We start from the raw sequence: 20,108 nt of genomic DNA, 5'->3' as shown, positions 1-20,108 counted from the left end.
TTGCATGATTGTCCATAGTTAATAATCATACTTTTAATAAGAAAACGTTCTAAACAGTGGTGGAAAGTAAAATGTGGAAAGCACATTTACTCAAGTGCTGTACTTAAATACAATTTTACAAATATTGTACTTTTTCCTCCACTAAATTTATTTTATAACTTTAGTTACTTTTCAACACATCAGTAACACAATACGATATACAGGAAGGTGAAATGTGTCATTCTGCATAATGAGTACATTTAATATTTTAAGTATGTTTTGATGCTAAGACTTTTGTACCTTTACTTAAGTAACATTTTGAATGCAGGACTTTTACTGTTGTATTGCTACTTTTACTTAAGTAAGGGATCTGAGTACTTCTTCCACCACTGATTCTAAATATACCTTGAAAGAAGCCCGAGGTAACTGTGATCACTGGGAGAAGTCCAGTAGTCTGTGGTGAGCCAACTGTGTTTGTCCGTCTCAGCACCTCTTCCACTGTAGCTTCTCATCTTCATACAGGTTGTGTATCTTGGTTACAGCGGTGGCTCTCGAAGGCAGTTCATACATGGATACATTGGATGTGATGAGAATTATTTCAAGCAGACCCTCGACCTCCACAGTGTTAATCAGCCTGCAAGCTTTAGCCATCCATTTAGCTATCACTGTTGAAAGTCTGTTGCTTGTAGAGTTGTCCAGGAGTCTTTATTGCAAACTATCCAACATGGTCTGCCTTTGACCAGAGGGGGGCTCTCAGCATCAGCTGTGTGCTCGGCCAGCAAGTGGTATTTGAGATTCGATGTACTCTGGTGGTAACTCAATTCACGTCGACAGTAAATTCAAATATCTATGTTTAATGGGTGTGTTCAATAAAGACATGAAAGGTCACGATTGTTTATGTTTTTTCAGCTTAGAAATAGTTTTTGCTGATATTTGTGACGGGTGAGGATCAGCTCACATTTCACGACTAATTTATGCAGAAAACCAGGAAACTGCAAACAGAGTCATTACTTTTTCTTGCGACTATATGCTACTGTGCCCCAGTATAGGTCAAGCTCAAAGTTTAGCGAATCCTACATTCCCCATAATGCAATTTGATAGCATCTTTCATGAAACCCTTCCTGTCTGTTAAATTTAGTGATTTCAAATTTTGATGAGTGGATTGTACAAGTTTGTGTCTGTTCTGTGGCCTTAGTCAGACACTCTGGGATTTGAGAAAATTAAAGAGTGAGCATCCAGTGGACTTTATAAGAATGTGATGGCATTCATTCAAAGCTCTTCCTAACCTCAGATCTTCCCCAACCCCCCAACCCCTTCACTCACTGCTCAGAAATAATCACTGCTTTGTGCAGGCCTGCAGAATTCAGAGTGAAAACGCAGGACAATTTTATATATATATATATATAGAGAGAGAGAGTGCCCAAAAAACATGGTAACCACAGAAAGTGCAGAAGGCCTTAAAAGGGAAAGCATTAAAAACTCAACTAGACTTGCAGGTCTGGCTTGTTGCTAACAGAAACCAACAGAGCTGTACCTTCCCATTGCAGACATGCTGCTAGGAACCAGAAATGTATGAGAGAGTGCCAAATACTTGATAAATGATGCACGGTCTCATTTCGACAGCTATAGCACCGTTCTGTACTAGACTGGAAAAGTTAATACTGCTGACTACCATCAAATTCATTGTTTGAGGTTTGTAGATTTATGCTGACACTGTCCAACCACTGCAGAATGGGACAGCTGATCATTTTTCTTCTTCACGACAGTTGCTCCAATTAGTGCCCACATTTCCCATGATACCATTTAGTTTGAAGTCATGGACTGGTTTTCTATTTAGTACATAAGTGTGTCCTGGTTTTCATTTGGATTCTGACAATTGGAGAATCCAGTGACATGATAAATGTTTCCCATCTTCCAAGTCTAAGAGTGGTGCATGCCTGTAGAAACACTCTGGAAGGCCTGGACTTTATTAGCATGGGTGTTCCACTTTGCCTCCCCATTAGGCTGTAATTCAGTGCACCTCTACTGTGGAGTTTGAGGGAATAAATGTGCATGTCTTTTGGGGGACATTGTGAGGGTGGAGGCAGATGTTTGATTTCCTGCAGATTATAACTGTTAAAGTACCCACACCATACCATTTTCCTGTGTTTGAGCCCACCTGCCTATTTAACAATCTAAAAGGGCTATAATAGTTGGTTAATGTTAAACCAGCCTTTTGTGTCCAAACCTGGATTAAAATTGATTTGAAACAAACTGAATTCTTATCCATTGGAAAGAAGGTTTTTCATATTCCACTGCAAGATAATGAATACATTGAAGAGCCACCAAACCATTACTGGTTCTCAGCATTACTTCTACTGTTTCTCAAACCAACCTTTGCCTACAATGTATTTTTCAGCTGCTTTCACTATGATCTTTATCTGTTCAGTCTTCCTATCTGTGCACAACACTTTATAACATCTACCATGAAGAATATAAATCATTTTTGCGCACTATCAACATATCTTCTTTAACTTTGGGTCATCCTTCACTGACTCCATGCTGTTTTTCTCTTCACTCATTCTTTCTGCCTTCCCTGACACTTTCCTTACTGATTCAGCATACATCTCAACCTGCTGCACCTCTGCTGCTCTTTTTCTAGCTTTGCATCTGTGGTAAGTGGAGCTGTTCTTTCCCTGCACTTGTTTAGCTCCTGTCTCACATTTGTCACAATCATACTCCCCTGAGCACCTACCACATCTCTGTTTGCTGCTGTAAACAGCTGCTATTGCTGTACTTCTGGCATTTAAAGCACTTGGAGGAACATAAGGCCTAACCTCATAGCTCATGTATTTTAAATACTTTTGGTGGTAATCTTCTCACAGCAAACTTAATCATAACAAATTATCACACTTCTCTCCATTTCTGGTGGTTTGCAACCATTTGGCCTCAACCACTTTTGCTCCTTTTTTACTATACTTTCTTTAATTTGGCCAACAGAGGCCACTGTTGGTATTCCAGTTATGACTCCTCGGAAATTTGTTTAACTCACCAAACACTGAGCACTGCACTCTTTTCACATTAATCTTATTCAATCCGACTGCCTTCCCTTGTTGAGCACTATCCATACAGAAAACCACCAATGACCCATTTGGATAGATTTTAGCAGCTTTAATCTCTGTTTAATCTCTGATTTTTTTCCTGAATCAGGCTTCACTCATCAAATGATGCGTTAAGTTGAATGATCACTGTGTATTCCCCTCTCTGGCTTTCTATTACTTCCAGCTCTTGTTCACTATCAGTTTATAGCTTAGTTTCTCTTTACTGCTGTTGTTTTTGCATTTTTATCTCTTAGGATTTAAGATATTTCAATCCTCATATCTTCTGCCACCTAATTCACTTCCTCCCATCTCACTTCCCCCTGCCATCACCTACCCAACCACAGTCCAATTTGCCAAACTGCCAGGCATCCTCAACTTAAAATGCAACTCACCCTGAAGAATTGGTGAAAGTGGCTGATGTATCAAGGACACTGATAACAGAGTGTGAACAGCTGAGGAGACAGGGTGAGACACAACACAGTCAAGCCGAATGGGACAATCTAAGTGTGTGTGTGTGTGTGTGTGTGTGTGTGTGTGATGCAGGTAAAAAAGAGCAGTGAATACAGGGGATCTGAGGACAGAAAGACAACAAACACAAGCAAACAAACAAAAGCAGAAAATGGAAACAACCCAGGGGTAGAACTGTGACAGAATGGCAGCTGCTTTTGTGAACTTGAAGTGTGATGTGTGACATCTACACACACAGGGAGAGCTTTACCATATAAAGATCTAAACCTTTGAGTTTTCATTTCTGTAGCATTATATGAAATTACCATAAAATGAAACCCAAGGACAGTTAAATAGCAATTAAAGATGTGAAGCAGTCACTTTGATTCTTCATGCTTCTTGGACAATAATACTCCTACAAATGCTACATTTACTTTTATATAAGTTATAATGTGATCAGTCAAAGTAATGTGACATTGGCTCAACAAAATTATTTCCCCCCTTTGTACAACACACAGCATGTAACACCAGTTCTCACAGTGTGAGTGGACCCTGGGAGGCATGGAACGACAGCAAAGTGTGCAAAGTCAACACAATCAAATGCAGGTGAATTACTATTAATGGCTGTGCTTTAAGCATTATCTTTAAATTTCAGATGCAGAGTTGAGCAAGTAAACTACCAGAATAAACCACACTTACCTTCTCACTACATAAATGTAATAAGTCTTCAGTGTCATGAAATATCATGAAACAATTGTGATGCAGTGGTAAACAATGTGATGTAATGACACATGATTGCTATTTTTGTGTCCTATGTTTTTGAATGTCTAAAGTAATTTGTTTCATATTCTGAATTTAATGTATGAAAAATAGCATCAGAAGTTTATCCTGTACTAGATTCCCTCCTGCACTATGGTGACCACAGTCCCTTGCACCATAACTGTAGCTCTGAATGAGACACCGACTGTTATGAACAGCAGGTTACACACAGGTTCGCAATCATTTTTATGGTATCTCATATATAACAGCTTATAATATGATAAACAGAGCAAAGACATACAGTCAATATGTCTAAAGCAGCTGTGCTACATATTCCACATGTGTGTCATAGCCCTATTTTCACATGAGCTGTTGATAAGTGAGCGCTCTCTGTGGGCCTGACTCTGCTGGATTCAAGGAGATGCTGAATGAGGTGGCTGTGGTTGTTCACACCTTGGGTCATGTGTATTTCAGTGTGACTAGTCATGCCTTCAGTGAGAATACGTGCATGACTCACATCACTGAATATAGCACACAATGATTTCTCTCACTCCTGATGGAAAACAATGGTAAGTAAACCATTAATATTCTTGTGTTCCAACACTTCATGCATGTAAAATTATGTATTTTATTATGTATTGTAACTTTGTTGTAATATAGTACAGCGTCCATGTTGTCAAAACTTTGTCTGCCAGCCTCTTATCTCCACCAACAAGAATGTGATTACTAGACATCCAGTTGATCTAAGTATCTGATGATAACCAAGTTGTATGATTGGTTGACAAACAGTTTCTGATATATGGACCCAATACAGGCTCTGTACAGTATATCAGCTAGACTATTTCTCTAAAATTCTGTTAATGTAAAAATTAAAGCTAAACTTACTTGTTCATTACATCTCACAACACAACTGAAAAAGCACACTCTGGTTTTTGTATTACAGTGTCAACCATACAAGGAAAGCAGACATGTTATGAGAAAACATGCCACCCCAGCTGCTTGATAAGTGGATGTAATATATCACATTTTCTCATATGGTTTGTTTGCATTCAGAAATAAATTACAGAATAGTGAGGTAACCAATAGGTCTAATTCAGTGCCTTCTTCTGCTATATAACTTTTGGTTAAAGTAAACAGTTAAGAGGAGTTCCACCATAAATGCCTATGGCATAATGTTCTTATTTTTAGTTTAATAATGCATTGCTGATGCTAAAAAAAGGGGGTGTTTCACCATGTTTTGTCACCGAACAGGACTCTATTCCCTGCTGTCACTATATTTTCATTCTTACCTTCACTGTGACAGAGGTGTCTGTGGTGAGCAGCAGGTCTGCTGTGGAGATGTCTTTGTTAGAGATGTGTAACTGAACATGTTAGTGAATCTTCAGATTGTTTTACTGTATGTTGCTACATGCACAGGCTGCATAGCTAAAGTGTAACTTCTTAACATAGAAGTATAAATCAACATTAACAGCAACAAAATATGAATCAATAATTGTTTAGAAACTAAAATGTCAAAAAAAAATTGGAGCATAAAATTCAGTTTACAGTGCCCGTGGTCTGCCCTCTCAGCTGCATTAATGCTGTGTCTGGATGTGGATGGTGAGCTCTGCCACCTTAATTGTTCACCAATACACACACTTCTGGTCTGATGTAAATCTGCTGAGACAAAGACTTCAGTTTCAATATCTTTTACAATAACAATTGTAATTGTAAAAGAGCCAAACAAGAAATGTACTCTGAACTGTATAATATTTTATTAATTCACATAATGTTCATGAACACATTCTTTGTTTGCCATTCATAACCTCTGATAGTGGCCCAGCCTGCTTCGAGTTGCCCTTTTCTCTTCCTGTCCTTCTGTCTGCAGCTCCTTCAAACCATGATGATCTTGGCTGTGGGAAGGTTTGATGTTACTCGACCCTAATCACCTCCAAATGTGAATTTTTTCTTTTCATATACTATGTCACTGTTGATGGGTGACCAGACCTGTGCTCTGGGTGTCACACAGTGAAGCCAGTGGGTGAACACATTGTATTGTTTTAAAAACCATGTGCATGCATACAAACTTTGGTGGCATCTCTATGTAATGAAAAAGCTCTATGACAAAGCATCACTATTTGATGCCCTGGGACTGAATACAGGCTAGTCTGCTTGGATAAAGAAACAACTTGATGTTTTGTGACCCTACCCAAAACAAACATTACATTTGTAGTCACATGTGGTAAGGTTTTAACAATGCATTCACACACAGAGAATCAATGAGACAGCCTCTTTCTTGTCTATCACAAGAGAAGGGTTCAGTAGTAAATTACATATTCGTCTCTGTTGTGGTTTGTTTTTTCCCTTTGCCTCTGTCCTGACATACTGTATAATGAAGCAGTTTCCAAAACAGTGTGCTTTCATGTATTATTTTCCCTCTAGAATGAATGGCATCCTAAATCTAAAATGTTTGTGTTTATATGTGTGAAATTAGCTAAATGAATGTTTTGAATGGTAGAGTGAGCCATCCTCTCGGTAAGGGAGTAGTTGTTAGGAACATATGTACAGTTGAAAGAGAAAAATGACATATAAAGTAAAAGTTGGACAGGGGTTTGGCAGGGAATAGAAACAGCCATGCTCAGCATTTGCAAGCAAGAACACAAATAAATAATAAGTGTCATCATCTTAATCCAGAATATGAATATGATAGCATTTGCTAATTAGCGTTAAACACAAATTACATCTTAAGTTGCTGGCAATGTTATTCGATTTGGTATTGGTTCATAAATATAAGAAGTATTTTAGACAAACCAGTGTCTTAATGTGAGGATGATACCAGAAGACAAGTTAAGGGATTACAATGTTATTACAATTATCCTGAAGGGAATGTCTGAACCAAATTTCATGGCTTGTCTGGCCTTGAAGGATTATTTCTAGGTCTGTGGCAGCATTGTGGTGAGGTGGTTTTTTGGGTTGTAACAATGCAGATCTGTGTGTGATTAGTATGATGACTTGATATAATTATTATCTTTGACAAGTTATCCAGAAGGAACTCTTTTGTTCACTGGATCAGACTTTATTTCTCTTGACGTGGGCGTTTTTGTAATTCAGCTTCCTTGGCTGTGAACAAACACTCTTGTGTTTGACCGTGCTCCATGACCTGTTCTGTGGGGTGTATGTGTGTGAGTGACTCAGCTGTATTAATCACATGCTGTTCTGTGGTGTGAGTGACATGGTGTTGAATTCATCCAAGCGTTTTGTTCATCCTGACTCACCACAGAGGCTGAGCTTGCAGGACAGACGAACAGAATCTGCCTGCAGGTTCTTTCACTGGCTGAGCTGTGTTATTATAAAACTGAAGACAGTGTGTTCAATATGCAGGTATGTGGTGCCTTCTGTGAAGCTGCCGGCCGCACTGAAAGTAGGCAGAGTAACAGAAACCACAATATGAATACAGACCTACGTACAGATTTACAGCTGTATCATTGTTAATTTTCAAAAAAGTCCTAAAAACACATTATTATTATTATTATTATTATCATTAGTGGCAGTAGTATTAGTTATGATATACTGTATAACAGAATTGAAATAATAGGAAAAACATGGAATATTTTGATTGGGGAACATCGGAAAAACTACAACAACAACAAAATCAGAGGAAGCTATACTCTTGTTCTAAGATAACATTTTATGAAAAGGTATCAGCTGCAAGTACTGGCCCTGGCCACACTTAAGGATTTGGATGATGTGCATACCTGGAACATAAAAACTTATTGCTAAGATTATTGTTTTTAACTCCTTGACATCAGCACTGTATATGCATCATTCCACTTCTAACCCTGGTGGCTGTGGTTGTGCAGTGGCCTCTAGGTGTCTATCTATTACCATGACATACCACCAGTACAGCACATATTGACTGAATATAGCAGCAACATATCAGATACGATCATTACAGAATGATTGTTTGGGAAGAAACAATAGTCTGGTTATTCTGAATTAGAACTAATAATGAACAAAAGCCACTCACTATCAGGAATGCAAGTAAAGGGAAATAATGACAGGCTAGGCAGAACAATACACAATACAACAAACTGGCAATAATTAGATTATACTTAGAACCAAAGTCTGAACGTAAACATGAGGGACAGGAGTATATACATAAACTGTAGAGGCCTAGATAGTATGAGTCTGAACGTGAAAACAAAGCTGAGCTCTCGAATGGAACACAGTAGCACAGAAAATCTACCAGAGGAAATGGGGAAGAGAGTCTTAAGACTTCATCCATAGGGGATTCAATGTGGGGCAGCGTGGAGAAAGAGGAAACAACGAGAGTAATGGACATGAAGCGGGACATCTCCGGGGCAAAACCCCTTGGCCCTGCCATATGGAGTAGTGTCTGACAACAAACAAGCAATGAAAGAGGCAAGCTGCAGCTTTAAATACATGGTCTCTGGATAGCATTACTGCAAACAGCTGAAAGTGATCAAGGCTGGAACTGAGAGTGCTGAAACTGGAACAGATGAGGGCATATATCAGCAGTAAAGTTAAGAGAATTCCAGGAAATGCCTGGTACTGTGACAGTTATTTTTTAAATTAAGATTAATATTACAAACTATAATTAACAAACAGATTCTACCATATGTTATAGACAGGAATGCACTGAGACCACTTTTTTCAAGGCGAGTCCATTTGAGTACTTGCTGACACCAAATACAAATACAAAGATTTAATAATAATGCAATATTTCTATTATACAAATCAAAATTATTAAAACAGTGCAATGACTTCTTATTTACGTTTTGATTGTGATTAACTGTCAACCATCTGTACTACTCATTTGATAAATGACTTAAGGAATTTTTCAAATAACAGGTGTTTGACAGGCTGTGTTCTTTCACTATGCTGTGAATTACAGGTTTATTGCACAGGCTACAGTGTTCTTGAAATAAATTTATTTGAGCTTAAATTATATGTACCACTGCTCCATTTTATATTTTGTATTCTCTAGTTAACAGACATGTCTGATTGCAAAGAAAACATTTTGCTTGCTCATTTGGAGAAGTGAGATGTCATCTACCTTTTCCTTTACTTGAGTTATTGCTTACTAACAGATGACTAACAGCTGCAACACTGATAACAGGGCTATAAATTTTACACCTGCTTTCTCCTGATGTTAAATCTCAGTCACAGTTCCCTCTGTTGCAGCCATGGTAAATCAGGCGCTTGAGGGTATTTCTATAAATTTCTATTCTCTCCTCCCTGATTTTTGTGTCACTTAATGGGAACACCTCCAATTATATGGGATATATTGCATGAGACCTGTCATACAAATTCCAGCGGTACCCCGCGGTAGTGTAGGTTCATGATATATTATTCAAAAATCTAATGGCTAAACTATCCAAGAATTAGCTATAGTTGATCATCCTCTCAAAAGATCTAGGAGGAATCATAATGCTTTTAAAGACCACTTGTACACAAACATATCTAAAAATGTTGGCCAGATTACATTGAAATTTACTGAGCACATTTATACTCCCCAGGAAAATAGTTTCCGTTTTGGGCAGTTTGAACAGCAACGTTTCTCTAAGGCAACCCTAAAATGTCATCTTTATACACAAGTAATTTCATAATAGGCACATTCATGTGCCCCAAAAAATAAAGCTAGCCAACATCATTCACATACATATTTTATTGTTGCACTAATCTCTTCAATATTTGCATGAAGAATACAAATTGAAAGCCCCTCCATAGAACCCCAGTAAGGGGCTTTTATAGAATGTTCAAACATCAGCAAGCAATCCTTGAGATTTGTAAGCTATACTTTAACAATGAAGCATACAAACATGAAATGTAAAACAATGCTGTTGAAGGTCAAGAGAGTACCAAGCTCTTATAAGCTACTTTTTTATAAGATGGATTTGTAAATAAACATTTCTTTACTAGAATCAGCAGATACCAGTGTTGATATTTCAGATAATCTTTTTGGAAAATGTCTCGATTGTGGTTATGTAATTCAGAATAAAGGAAATCACCAAAAAGTGCTTTAAAATGCATACTGTCCTAGAAATACCTGGCTATATAAAAATTGAAAGAAATACTGAACGTTAGACAACAAAGTCATAATTTGATTGAACCTATACAAGAAGTATATGTGTTGTATGTATATGTTGTAGCTTCACATTATGTTAACATTCATTTATAATGCTAGTGTGTAAAGAATATAATATTTCAATTTGTGGAAACCTGTTCTATTATGGCGAATTTCCAAAATGCTGATGTAAGATTTCAGACAACAGAAGTCCACAGTGACTCATTTAGTTCTGAGTACTGTGACAGCACAATCATCGGTACTTATTTGATTGTCCTACTGTAGGGCACACTAAATAATATGGAGTTCAGTGCTAATTCAGGCAGACAACTCAAATGGTTGTGTGTCCTGAGAGTTGATCTATTCTCACTAAAACTGTGTGAGAATTTCTTGAATGAAATGAATTTATTCTGTGAAAGGTATGGGAATAATATATTTTGTATACAGAAGCTGACCTATGCCAATCCAGCTCACCCTGAAATATTATTTGCAGCAAAAAAACATATTACAAAAATACAATTAATACATGTATAGCAATGTAGCATTTGCTTTATCAAGACATACAATAACATCAAAATATTTTTTTAAAATCTGATTTACATTTATAATGTCAAGAAAAAGTTTAGCAAAGTGTGGACTCAGCAATACATTTAGGCATCTTAGCAAAACACCTGTCTAGCATATGCTTACAATTTACTGCCAGCAAATCATTTAAATAAAGTATAGAATAGGTTCACATTTTTCCAAGTCATCTTAATACAGCAGTCACATGTGATGTGTATGTATGTATAGAAACTGTATTGAAACTTTTTTCTCCATACTTGTTAGAGCGACTAGTGTGTAAAACTGGGGTTCAAAGCTCAGTTACAGGCACATTTGTTGTTGGTGTTTGTTCCCTTATTTGTGGCCTAAAAGCTGCACTTATTATTATTTTGCACAACATATTTTTTCATTTTTACATATGAACTGTAAATATTATGAAAGGCTTTGCTCTTAGTGATAAACCCACAGAGAATCACCAACTTTGCAGTTTCCCTCAGCTGTACATATTATTTTAGCAACTTTTGGGTCAAAACTTTGGTTTTCTGGCTCAATATGTTACTGTTTTGGTTCAATCTCAGTGCTCTCAGTATCCTAGTTTCCAGCAGAATTGGGTAGTCAGATCCTAGTAAACTGCTATATAATACCTACCAGGCACCAAAGAACAGGCAGTCACACTTAGACACTAGCTGCATGAACACAGCATACTGTAGCATTTAGCACTGCATCTAAAGAGCTCTACCTCAAACCTTAAATGGCTACATTAAAGAAAACACTGTCCAAAGGAGGCACACCACTACACGCAGTGTTATATTAGCAGTAAACCTACACTCAGTGGCCACCTGTGTGACTCACATTACTGAACCTCAGATGCACTTTCTAATTACACTGACCAATAACTCTTGTAGTGTACATATGACATGTGAGTTCTGTATTAAGATTATAATGAATGCCCAGTCAGGGATCATTTTCTTCTAATGGCAGTATTTTTTTGAGCTTTGGCACTTTTGGATTGGATCTTTTAAATAGTTCTTCAACAGTTAAGGGATAATCCACAAGTAAACATTCAATCATTAATTATTATGCATGATAACTTGGGCTTTTCTCTGTAGAATGCATTGCCTTTGATATCTGCACTTACCAAAAAAGAATTATTCCATTTATACTCTGGCCACTTGTCACAGTTCAAAATATTAGTATTTAGTATTAATGTATTCATAATTTTTTCAATAGATAATTATACATTGTTTCCATAATAATCTTTGCAATTTAATTTAAATGGAAAACCTGTCTTGACACCGTCTTTGCAGGTCTTGTCATAAACATTACTTTACTACTTCAATAATTGGTTCAAGTTGTAGAGTAGTAAAAACAGCAGTTTCCCAGCTATATAAATATAATTCAGAGCTGGGTGGGTAGCATGCGAAAATAATGTATATCTTCTGGATAGAACTAAGGGTTGTTCATGTCCATACTGTAATACTTTTTCTATCAGCTTCTTTTCTTTCCTGTGCAACTAATATGACCACAAACATTGTCAGTGTCTTGCTATTTTTGCCCAAAGCGTCACAGAAGCAGAGAGTTTCGGTTATGTCACAACATGAAGCAAACAATTGCAACACTGTTTCTAACTTGAATGATTTGGGATTAGGATTAGGTTTAGGGTTAATTTATTCCTCTTCATTCATTTTTTTGTAAAGTTGCCCACCTCCCAGCGCAGAGCCATGGCACTCATGTGTCTTCCTCCTGTGGCCTCTGGAAACTGAAAAAGACAGTTGACCTGCTGTTAAAGCATTTACTTTACCTCCTCTTTTACAAGCATACACAATTGTTTTTGACTGTGTTCATAAAATCAGATTTATATGATTTTGAAAAAGAAAATGTTTGTGCTAGAGCTGAGCTTACTCTGTGATCACAGGACAAGACAGTGCGATCCATCCTGTAGGCTGTTTTCATTGGTGAAGATGGAGAAGACTTGCACTTCACTGGTACATCAACTAAAGCAAGCACCAGAGGTCATCATTAGTTTAAAATATACACATAAAGAGATAAAATACAGTCTTGTAAATAATGTTTTGTCCTAAGCTCTGTATTTTTCTGACATACCTGAATTGTCAAATGTCAAAGTGTCCATGTGATTTGACACCCTTTCTGTATTGAAGCCCTCTTGCCCATACAGGTTTGCCCTCTCTTTCTTCAGCTCCTCCTCCCTCTGCTTGACCATCTTAATCTCTTCATCCACCAGTGATATTGTGCTCCTTGAACGCAGCTTGAAAAAGGGGTTGTTTAGGAACATTTTTTCCTGGGGCTGCTCACAGGCTTTGTTGAGGGAAAAATCTGAGGCACTGCGAATAATCAGATTGGATGTCTCTAGGATGATGAGGTTGGAGCTGCTGTCCTCAGAACGCCACTCAGTGGACCGAGCTCCCACATGGTCTTTGCCATGTCTGGGGCTGGAGGTAAAATCGTTGTTAGGGTCAAGTATGATAACGCTGTTTGCTGAGACTTCACGTTCCGGTGGTTCCTTAGTGGGTGAGGAGGTGATAATGAATGATGGTGTGAGTGGAGTGCTTCTGGATCTGGGAATACTCCGTGATGGAGCACAATCAGTTGATTTACCCATCCTGGAGAGGCCTCTCTCTCTCCTGAAGTTTTCCTCCCTCTCCATTGATATACGAATCTCTCTTTCAATCGGTGTTTCTGGGTCATCACATGGAGACCTGTAACTGGAATCATCCAGGCCAGAATCCTCTGAGCAAGGGCTAAACTGGGTGTGTGAATAATCCCCAACCAGATTTATGTTCTCCATATCATGTGTTTTCTTATGAGTTCTTTCAATGTTGCGAACTGGAGTATACATGAAGCTGTGGCTGCCATGGAAGCTGGGCTTGGTCGCAGGTAAGACAATCTTGTTCTTGGTTTGCTCCTCCATTTCCCGCCACTGTTTACGAGCCAGCTGAAAGTCGACATGCTCTGTACTAACATTCTCGCTCTTTGTCTCCTGGATGACACAAAAGTCTTTAGGCAGCTTCTTGTTTGGATCTGTACTGATCTGCTGGTTTTGGTTAGCGTGATTATGACTGGCATCTCTACCATTTTCACTGTCATCCTCAGAGATTTTGGTCAAACTCTGATGACCTAAGGGGTTATATTTAACCTCTTGTGGAGGAGTGGGAAAGTAAATTATTTCCTCAGGTTGTTCCAGAACTTCTTCCACTTGTGGAACTTCAAAACAAACCTCTTCATAATCATTGTCTTGCACTTCAAGGTCTGTAACCTCAACCTTCTGCACAAAAAGCTCTTGTGCACTTAGCTGAAGACTATCTAAATAGGAGTCATCATCTTCTTTATTTATTGAAGAGGAGAATATTGTTCTCCATTTTTCGTCAGTCTCACTATCTGAGGATGCTGCTGCAATTTCAACTCTCAGACATTCATCCATTTCATCAGGGTCAAGGTCATGGCAGGATTCATTGGACGCATTTGACCTTATCTCTTCTCTAATGCACTCTTCTAATGTTGACTTCTCTGTAATGGGTGGCTCAAAAAGGTTTTCACAGGCCTCAGGGTCTTCCTCTGTGTCTCTTGCCAGATTTTTATAACCATCATCTTCAGAATTAAACTCAGTATCCTCTGCCTCAGGCTCTGGATCAGGGTAGAACTCTATATCAATATCTTGCTCTACCTCAAGGTATTGCTCATGTTCAAGGTTGTCTTCATGCTCAAAGTATTGCTCTGGTTCTACGTCAGGATTTAGTTCTGGTTCAGACACTTGTTCTTGGTCAGGGTATTGCTCTTGTTCAAGGTCCTGTTCTGGCTCAGGGTATTGCTCTGTTTCAGGGACCTGTTCCTGCTCAGGGTATTGCTGTGGTTCACGGTCTTGTTCTTGTTGATAGTTTTGATCTGGTTCAGGTTCCTGCTCAAGGTCAGGGATATATTCTTGCTCAGGATCTTGTCCTGGTGTGTCTTGCCTCTTAAGATGGGCCTCGTTCTCATAAACACTATCAGGACTAGAGAGTGTGTCAGACACAGATGAGGTGATTGACTCATTCCTGTTGAGCTCTTCATATCGTGGCTCTAATATCAACACTTCCTTTTGATTTTGACAAAGAATTTCAGTGCAGTCACTGGTCTCAGAGCAGTCAGGCTTATCAATCTCAAGCGTTCCGGTTGGCAAGTCAGTTAATAATGTGCCAAGCATCGCCTTTTCCTCTGGGAAATCTGATGATTCTGTCTCTAAACAATCTTGCTCCTTCCTCTTCTCAGGTGAATCAGCCAAGGTGACCTCCACTTCGCAGTCCATCAGCAGCTCTGATTGCTTGCTGGTTTCCATGGTGACAGAAATGGAGTTCTCAGTTTTGCTGCAGCCTTTGTTCACTTCTTTCCCATCAGCCTCTCCATCAACCAAGGCAGCTTTCTGTGAAAAGAGAGGACAAGGACAAAAGGTTTATTTTATGGTTGCAAGAGAGGGAACTGCTGTTTGTAAGGTAAAATAAGACTTTACTAATCCCCAGTGGAAAATTCAGGTTTTATAACAGCATTGAGAAAAGCTGGTTACAGTGTAGTAATAAAAGCCGAGCATCTGTTTTATATAGTACACTTTAATACAATAAAATTAATTAGAATAAAGCTAAACAAAGAATTAAGCAATTATACATTATGGTATTTGTGTAAAATTATTTGCACAGGATGTCCAATAGTCCAAGATTACGTAGCAGCCATCATATTAACCCAGTAAAATACAAATAGCAGAACCCAATAAGAAAAGTATGCATTATAATAAATAAATACAAACAATGGTAAAGTAATGGTTGTACAGTTTTTATGTAAGTATTTACATTCCAGAGGTGTGGGGGGTTTGGATGGGTCTTGTTGTCAGTGCTTCTTACTGTTCCCACAGTTCCTGTTGAACAGCCTAATGGCTGTGGATGTTACACCTTGCTCATTGGTGGGACGAGTCTGGCTGAATGAGCTTTACATTGGACTTAACTCTGCCATAGTTTGGGACTACTTCTTGTTTTGCACTTTTATTTTGAAAGCATTTTCTGTTCCATGTCATCTCACCTGCCTCAGCTTTACTCTGGCCATTGATTAACACTCATTGCCTTCGCCTGTTGCTCACTGTCTTCATGTCTCTATATTGTCTTCACTTCCCTCTATCAGTTTGCTGGTTCATCTGCCCACCACACCCTGCTTTGCTCTTGTTGTACCCACCTCAATGTGATTATCTCCTGTTTTGCTTGTCTTCAGTAGGTTCTTTGACTCTCCCACTTGTGCCTTAACTTGGGACTTTGAACTCTGATGATATAGACTCCTGCTTACTACCTTTGGATTTTGGTTTGTTGTGATCCTTGCACCCCTTGGTTCATTAGTCGTGCTACATGTTTACAGTTTCATTATTTGCTCCCTGATGGTGCTGTTTAGCCTTTTTTCTTTATATGCTGTTGTGTTGCCTTTTGTGAGGTTGAGCTCTTGAGTTGATATATTTGTCTTTTTGTTTTGTTGTCTATATTAAACCTTGCTTGTTAACAAACATCAGTTCGTATCTGCATTTGGGTCCTCCCCGAGTCAGAACCTTGACACAGTTCTTTATAGAGGGGTTGCTGAAGATGGCCCTGATCTTAATCACCAAACCTCATCTCTGCCAGATTGTCCACTTCCTAATCAGTCAGAATGCGAGTGCCTCAGCAAACATGATGCCACCTCCTCAGCATGCTGCAGCACAGAACAGAACACTGGCGGACACAGATTGATGAAACATCTTCAGTTGCCCATTGCTCACACTGAAAGAGCATAACTATCTGAGGAAGAACAGTCTGCACTGTCCCCTCCTCCTGTTGGTAGACCAGTCCAGATTATTGTTATGGGTAGCCTCAGGTACCGGTGTGGGTCCCCAATCTTAACCTCCTCTCCAAGGATGTGACAAAGGGGACAGCAGCCTTCTGCAACTTCGAACCATCAGCTCTTTGGTTTTGTTGATATTGAACTTTAAGCACTTACTGTTACACCAGGCTGTAAAGCTCTCTTATCAGGTCTCTGTACTCTTCATTACTGATGCCTTTAGACATGCTGAGGGCCTTTAAGGTTCCTAATCCAGTCTACAGTGTTGGAGTTCATATGCATATCCAGGAGGTTCTCATCTAGAAAATGCAGCTGACTGCTGTTAAAAGTGCTTCCACAGTAATACCTTGTTTCTCCAGGTGGGAGTAGACACTGTACATCATGGCATCCCACATTTTGATGTGTGACTGGTACAGAGAACAGAGTCAAAAGTCTGTTACCGACTTCTGTCCCCTAGAATATCCATCAGACCCATCCCTCTTTTTCCTGTTGAGGAGGCTCTTATTGTTTTTGTTAATCTGGGAAATACTGATGGGAAAACAGGGTACTATATGGGGCAGTACAATGTTGTCCTCACAGACACTAATGTAGCCTGTAAAGCAGTGCAAGACACCATCAGTGTTCTCACTGTGGTCCTCCAAGAGAATTGTCCAGTCTGTCACTTCAAAACAATCCTGAGGGACCCCATAAAATCTTTAACCAAACCTTCAGGCTCCTTTTAGTTCGAGAAAGTAGCACGGTGCTCAATGTATAAGGTTGTGGTCAGATCTGCCAAGTGGGCAGAAGACAGAGGAGCTGTATGGCTCCTTCATGTTGCATGCAGGAGGTCAGTGGTTCTATTCTCCCTCACTGCACAGTCCACATATTTTTGGTCAGGGAACCAGAAAGTAAGATGTGATTGAAGTCTTCATTGAGCATTATCCAGTGCTGCTTGATTATATATACATTTACACTTGTTGTGAGCCATACAAAATTCTGAATTATCTGACTGAAGATTTTATTTGTGGCAATAATACATTTTGTCAATACAAAACTTCACAGTGGCCATCATAATGTTATTGTCATTATCAGCACTACAGACAAGAACACAGATTTGGTTCACTAACGCTCCAGGATGTTATTGTGACTGTAAGCACAACAATGTGAGTTTGGCAAACCTTCCAGTAGAACTTGTGAAATGCGAGAAGTACACTAAAGTTGTCCAAGACTGACATTTAAATGTTCTGTGCCAAGCGAAGAAACACTCGCAGATGCATCCGTGGGGGAATGGATGGTGGTGTCTATCTTGTTTGTGCTGTTGCTATGCTGAGTGAATGTTTCCCTAAGTGGGTTATGTGTGGGTCAAGAGGAAGCATATCAAAAGCAACTAAATTAGATGGCATTATATTTGTTCTCAAGACTGCAGGATGGGGCCTGCCTCCCACACGCTGCTTAAATGTCCTGCAAGATGATTAGCTGGGCCCCATATACCCTGTGTTCACACAGTCACCAACAATTACATTACTGTTACTAGTCACTATGAAAACCATCACACACTACATTGTTCTTGACTTTTTTTTTTTACATGGGTAAAAGCTTTTCTACAATGACTCCTCAAGGAGATAATGGAGTTACACAAGCAAGAACACAAAAAGAGGCAGAAGTGAGTTGGACAGCTATTGCCTAATAACTGAAATGAATTTCGGGACAAATACAAAAAAGATTATTTAAATTTAAATTTTATTTAAAACCATGCAAATTAGCAATCAGATGTATTGGTCAATATGATCTACACAATAAATATAGACATAACTATCAAATATCAAGGTTAGCTAACTTATGTTTTAGTACCAAATATGTTTTCAAAATTATTTTGACTAGTTTTATTCTTTACAATACAAGAACCCACACCTGAACACGGTCAGACAGTGGGTAAGTTTCTCTGCTTGTCTTGCTGAGCAGAATGTTTCAGAACAGCAAAGAGAAGTGCTCTCAGCAGAAACAACAAGAGAATGATCACAGCTATGTCCTTTCACTCACTCCATACAAAGAATTTTCATTCAAATCGTCAGCTTGCTACAATAACACCTTTTGAAGCACTTATACTTGTTGTGCCTTACTTCAGAAGGATAGTCTGTTATTTTTAAGAACAGTAAACTTTAAAAGTAATTCTAAGTAATTCTGAATGTCTTTTTGTAAGCTTTTCTATGAAAGACCACTCCACACATGGAGGTGTCAACACAGAAGTGAACTCTACACGAATATCATTTATATATACTGCATGCACAACTAACCAAAGGCATGCAGTGCATATTTACTCCTTCCTCTGACTATGAGTGCCTGACGAATGTTTTCTTCATCGTGATTAGTTTTTTATCTTTAGGAGCTCCTTAAGGCTTTCTAGATTCATTGGAAGTGCGTCACAGTGAGCAAGGTGCCTTAGCAAACAACATTTATGCCCTGAGCAGTTCACTTGAAGCATCACCATAATTTAATGATTATGTATGCAATCAACACAAACTTGAGAAACCTATTCAAGAAAGTCAAGAGGCCATGGAATTTTCAATGCAATCAGTCAGGAGTGCCACACAACCTACAGACAAATATCTTCATTTAAATAGGTTAAATACTATGACTGATAAAAATGTGGATAGCATGTTGTTTGGTGAGTCTGCATGTTCTCCCTGTGCCTGCGTGGGTTTTCTCCAGGTACTCCGGTTTCCTCCCACAGTCCAAAGACATGCAGCGTAGGTTGATTTGTGACTCTAAATTGCCTGAAGGAGTGAGTTTGAGTGTGTGTGGTTTCTCCAAGTGTCATCCTTGTGATAGACTGGCGACCTGTCCTGGGTGTGCCCCACCTCCCGCCCAATGTCAGCTGGGTTTGGCTCCAGCCCCCCTGTGACCCTATTCAGGAATGAGAAGTATAGATAATGGATGGATGTTGTTTGGTTGATACTGTATGTTCATGGAGTAATGAAAGTACAGTGTTTGGTCAAAATGGGTGAAAGGGGCTTTAGTCTAATATATAAAGACCTAGATTCATATTATGTGGACATGAAGCTTTTGATGTGCAGCACAACTTCCTACATATGTTTACAATTTACCTTGCAGTCAAAGTATTCTGCGACTGGGTAACTTGGAAGGGTTTTGCATCAACATGCCAAAATATTTCTAATTGGAAACAAATATTTAATTTTGTTATTAGCCTTTGTAAAGGCTAAAACAAAAGGAGTGTTTACCTGTGTCTGATAACTTCTATTTATTCAGGCCCTAAAAGATAATACAGGTGGGTTTCTATTTTTTTCCCACAAATCCCATACAGAGAATAAAACCACAAGGTCATCCAATTGTGAATCTCGAACCTGATTTAGCTTATTTGTCTGTGCAGTAGAGCTTCATTGTTGTCCAAAAACAAT

General features: G+C 38.8%; 1 protein-coding gene across 2 annotated transcripts in view; it reads right to left on the bottom strand.

Annotated features, from left to right (window-relative positions):
* Window positions 1–9,917: 9,917 nt before the first annotated feature.
* The window catches only part of palmdb (palmdelphin b), a 56,223-nt gene continuing 46,032 nt past the window's right edge, over window positions 9,918–20,108 (bottom strand). For both annotated transcript variants that reach the window (XM_020608945.1, XM_020608946.1), the window contains 3 exons: window positions 12,979–15,289; window positions 12,778–12,869; window positions 9,918–12,634 (listed from right to left, as the gene is read on the bottom strand). In XM_020608945.1, the coding sequence (XP_020464601.1) occupies window positions 12,557–12,634; window positions 12,778–12,869; window positions 12,979–15,289 (2,481 nt within the window). In that variant the 3' untranslated portion in view covers window positions 9,918–12,556. The remainder of the gene's footprint in view (window positions 12,635–12,777; window positions 12,870–12,978; window positions 15,290–20,108) is intronic.

This window comes from Monopterus albus, unplaced genomic scaffold (genome assembly GCF_001952655.1).
Source record: "Monopterus albus unplaced genomic scaffold, M_albus_1.0 scaffold96.1, whole genome shotgun sequence".
Lineage (NCBI taxonomy): Eukaryota > Metazoa > Chordata > Actinopteri > Synbranchiformes > Synbranchidae > Monopterus > Monopterus albus.
Note: the sequence above shows the minus strand (reverse complement) of the source record. Positions and strands in the feature narration are given on the sequence as shown.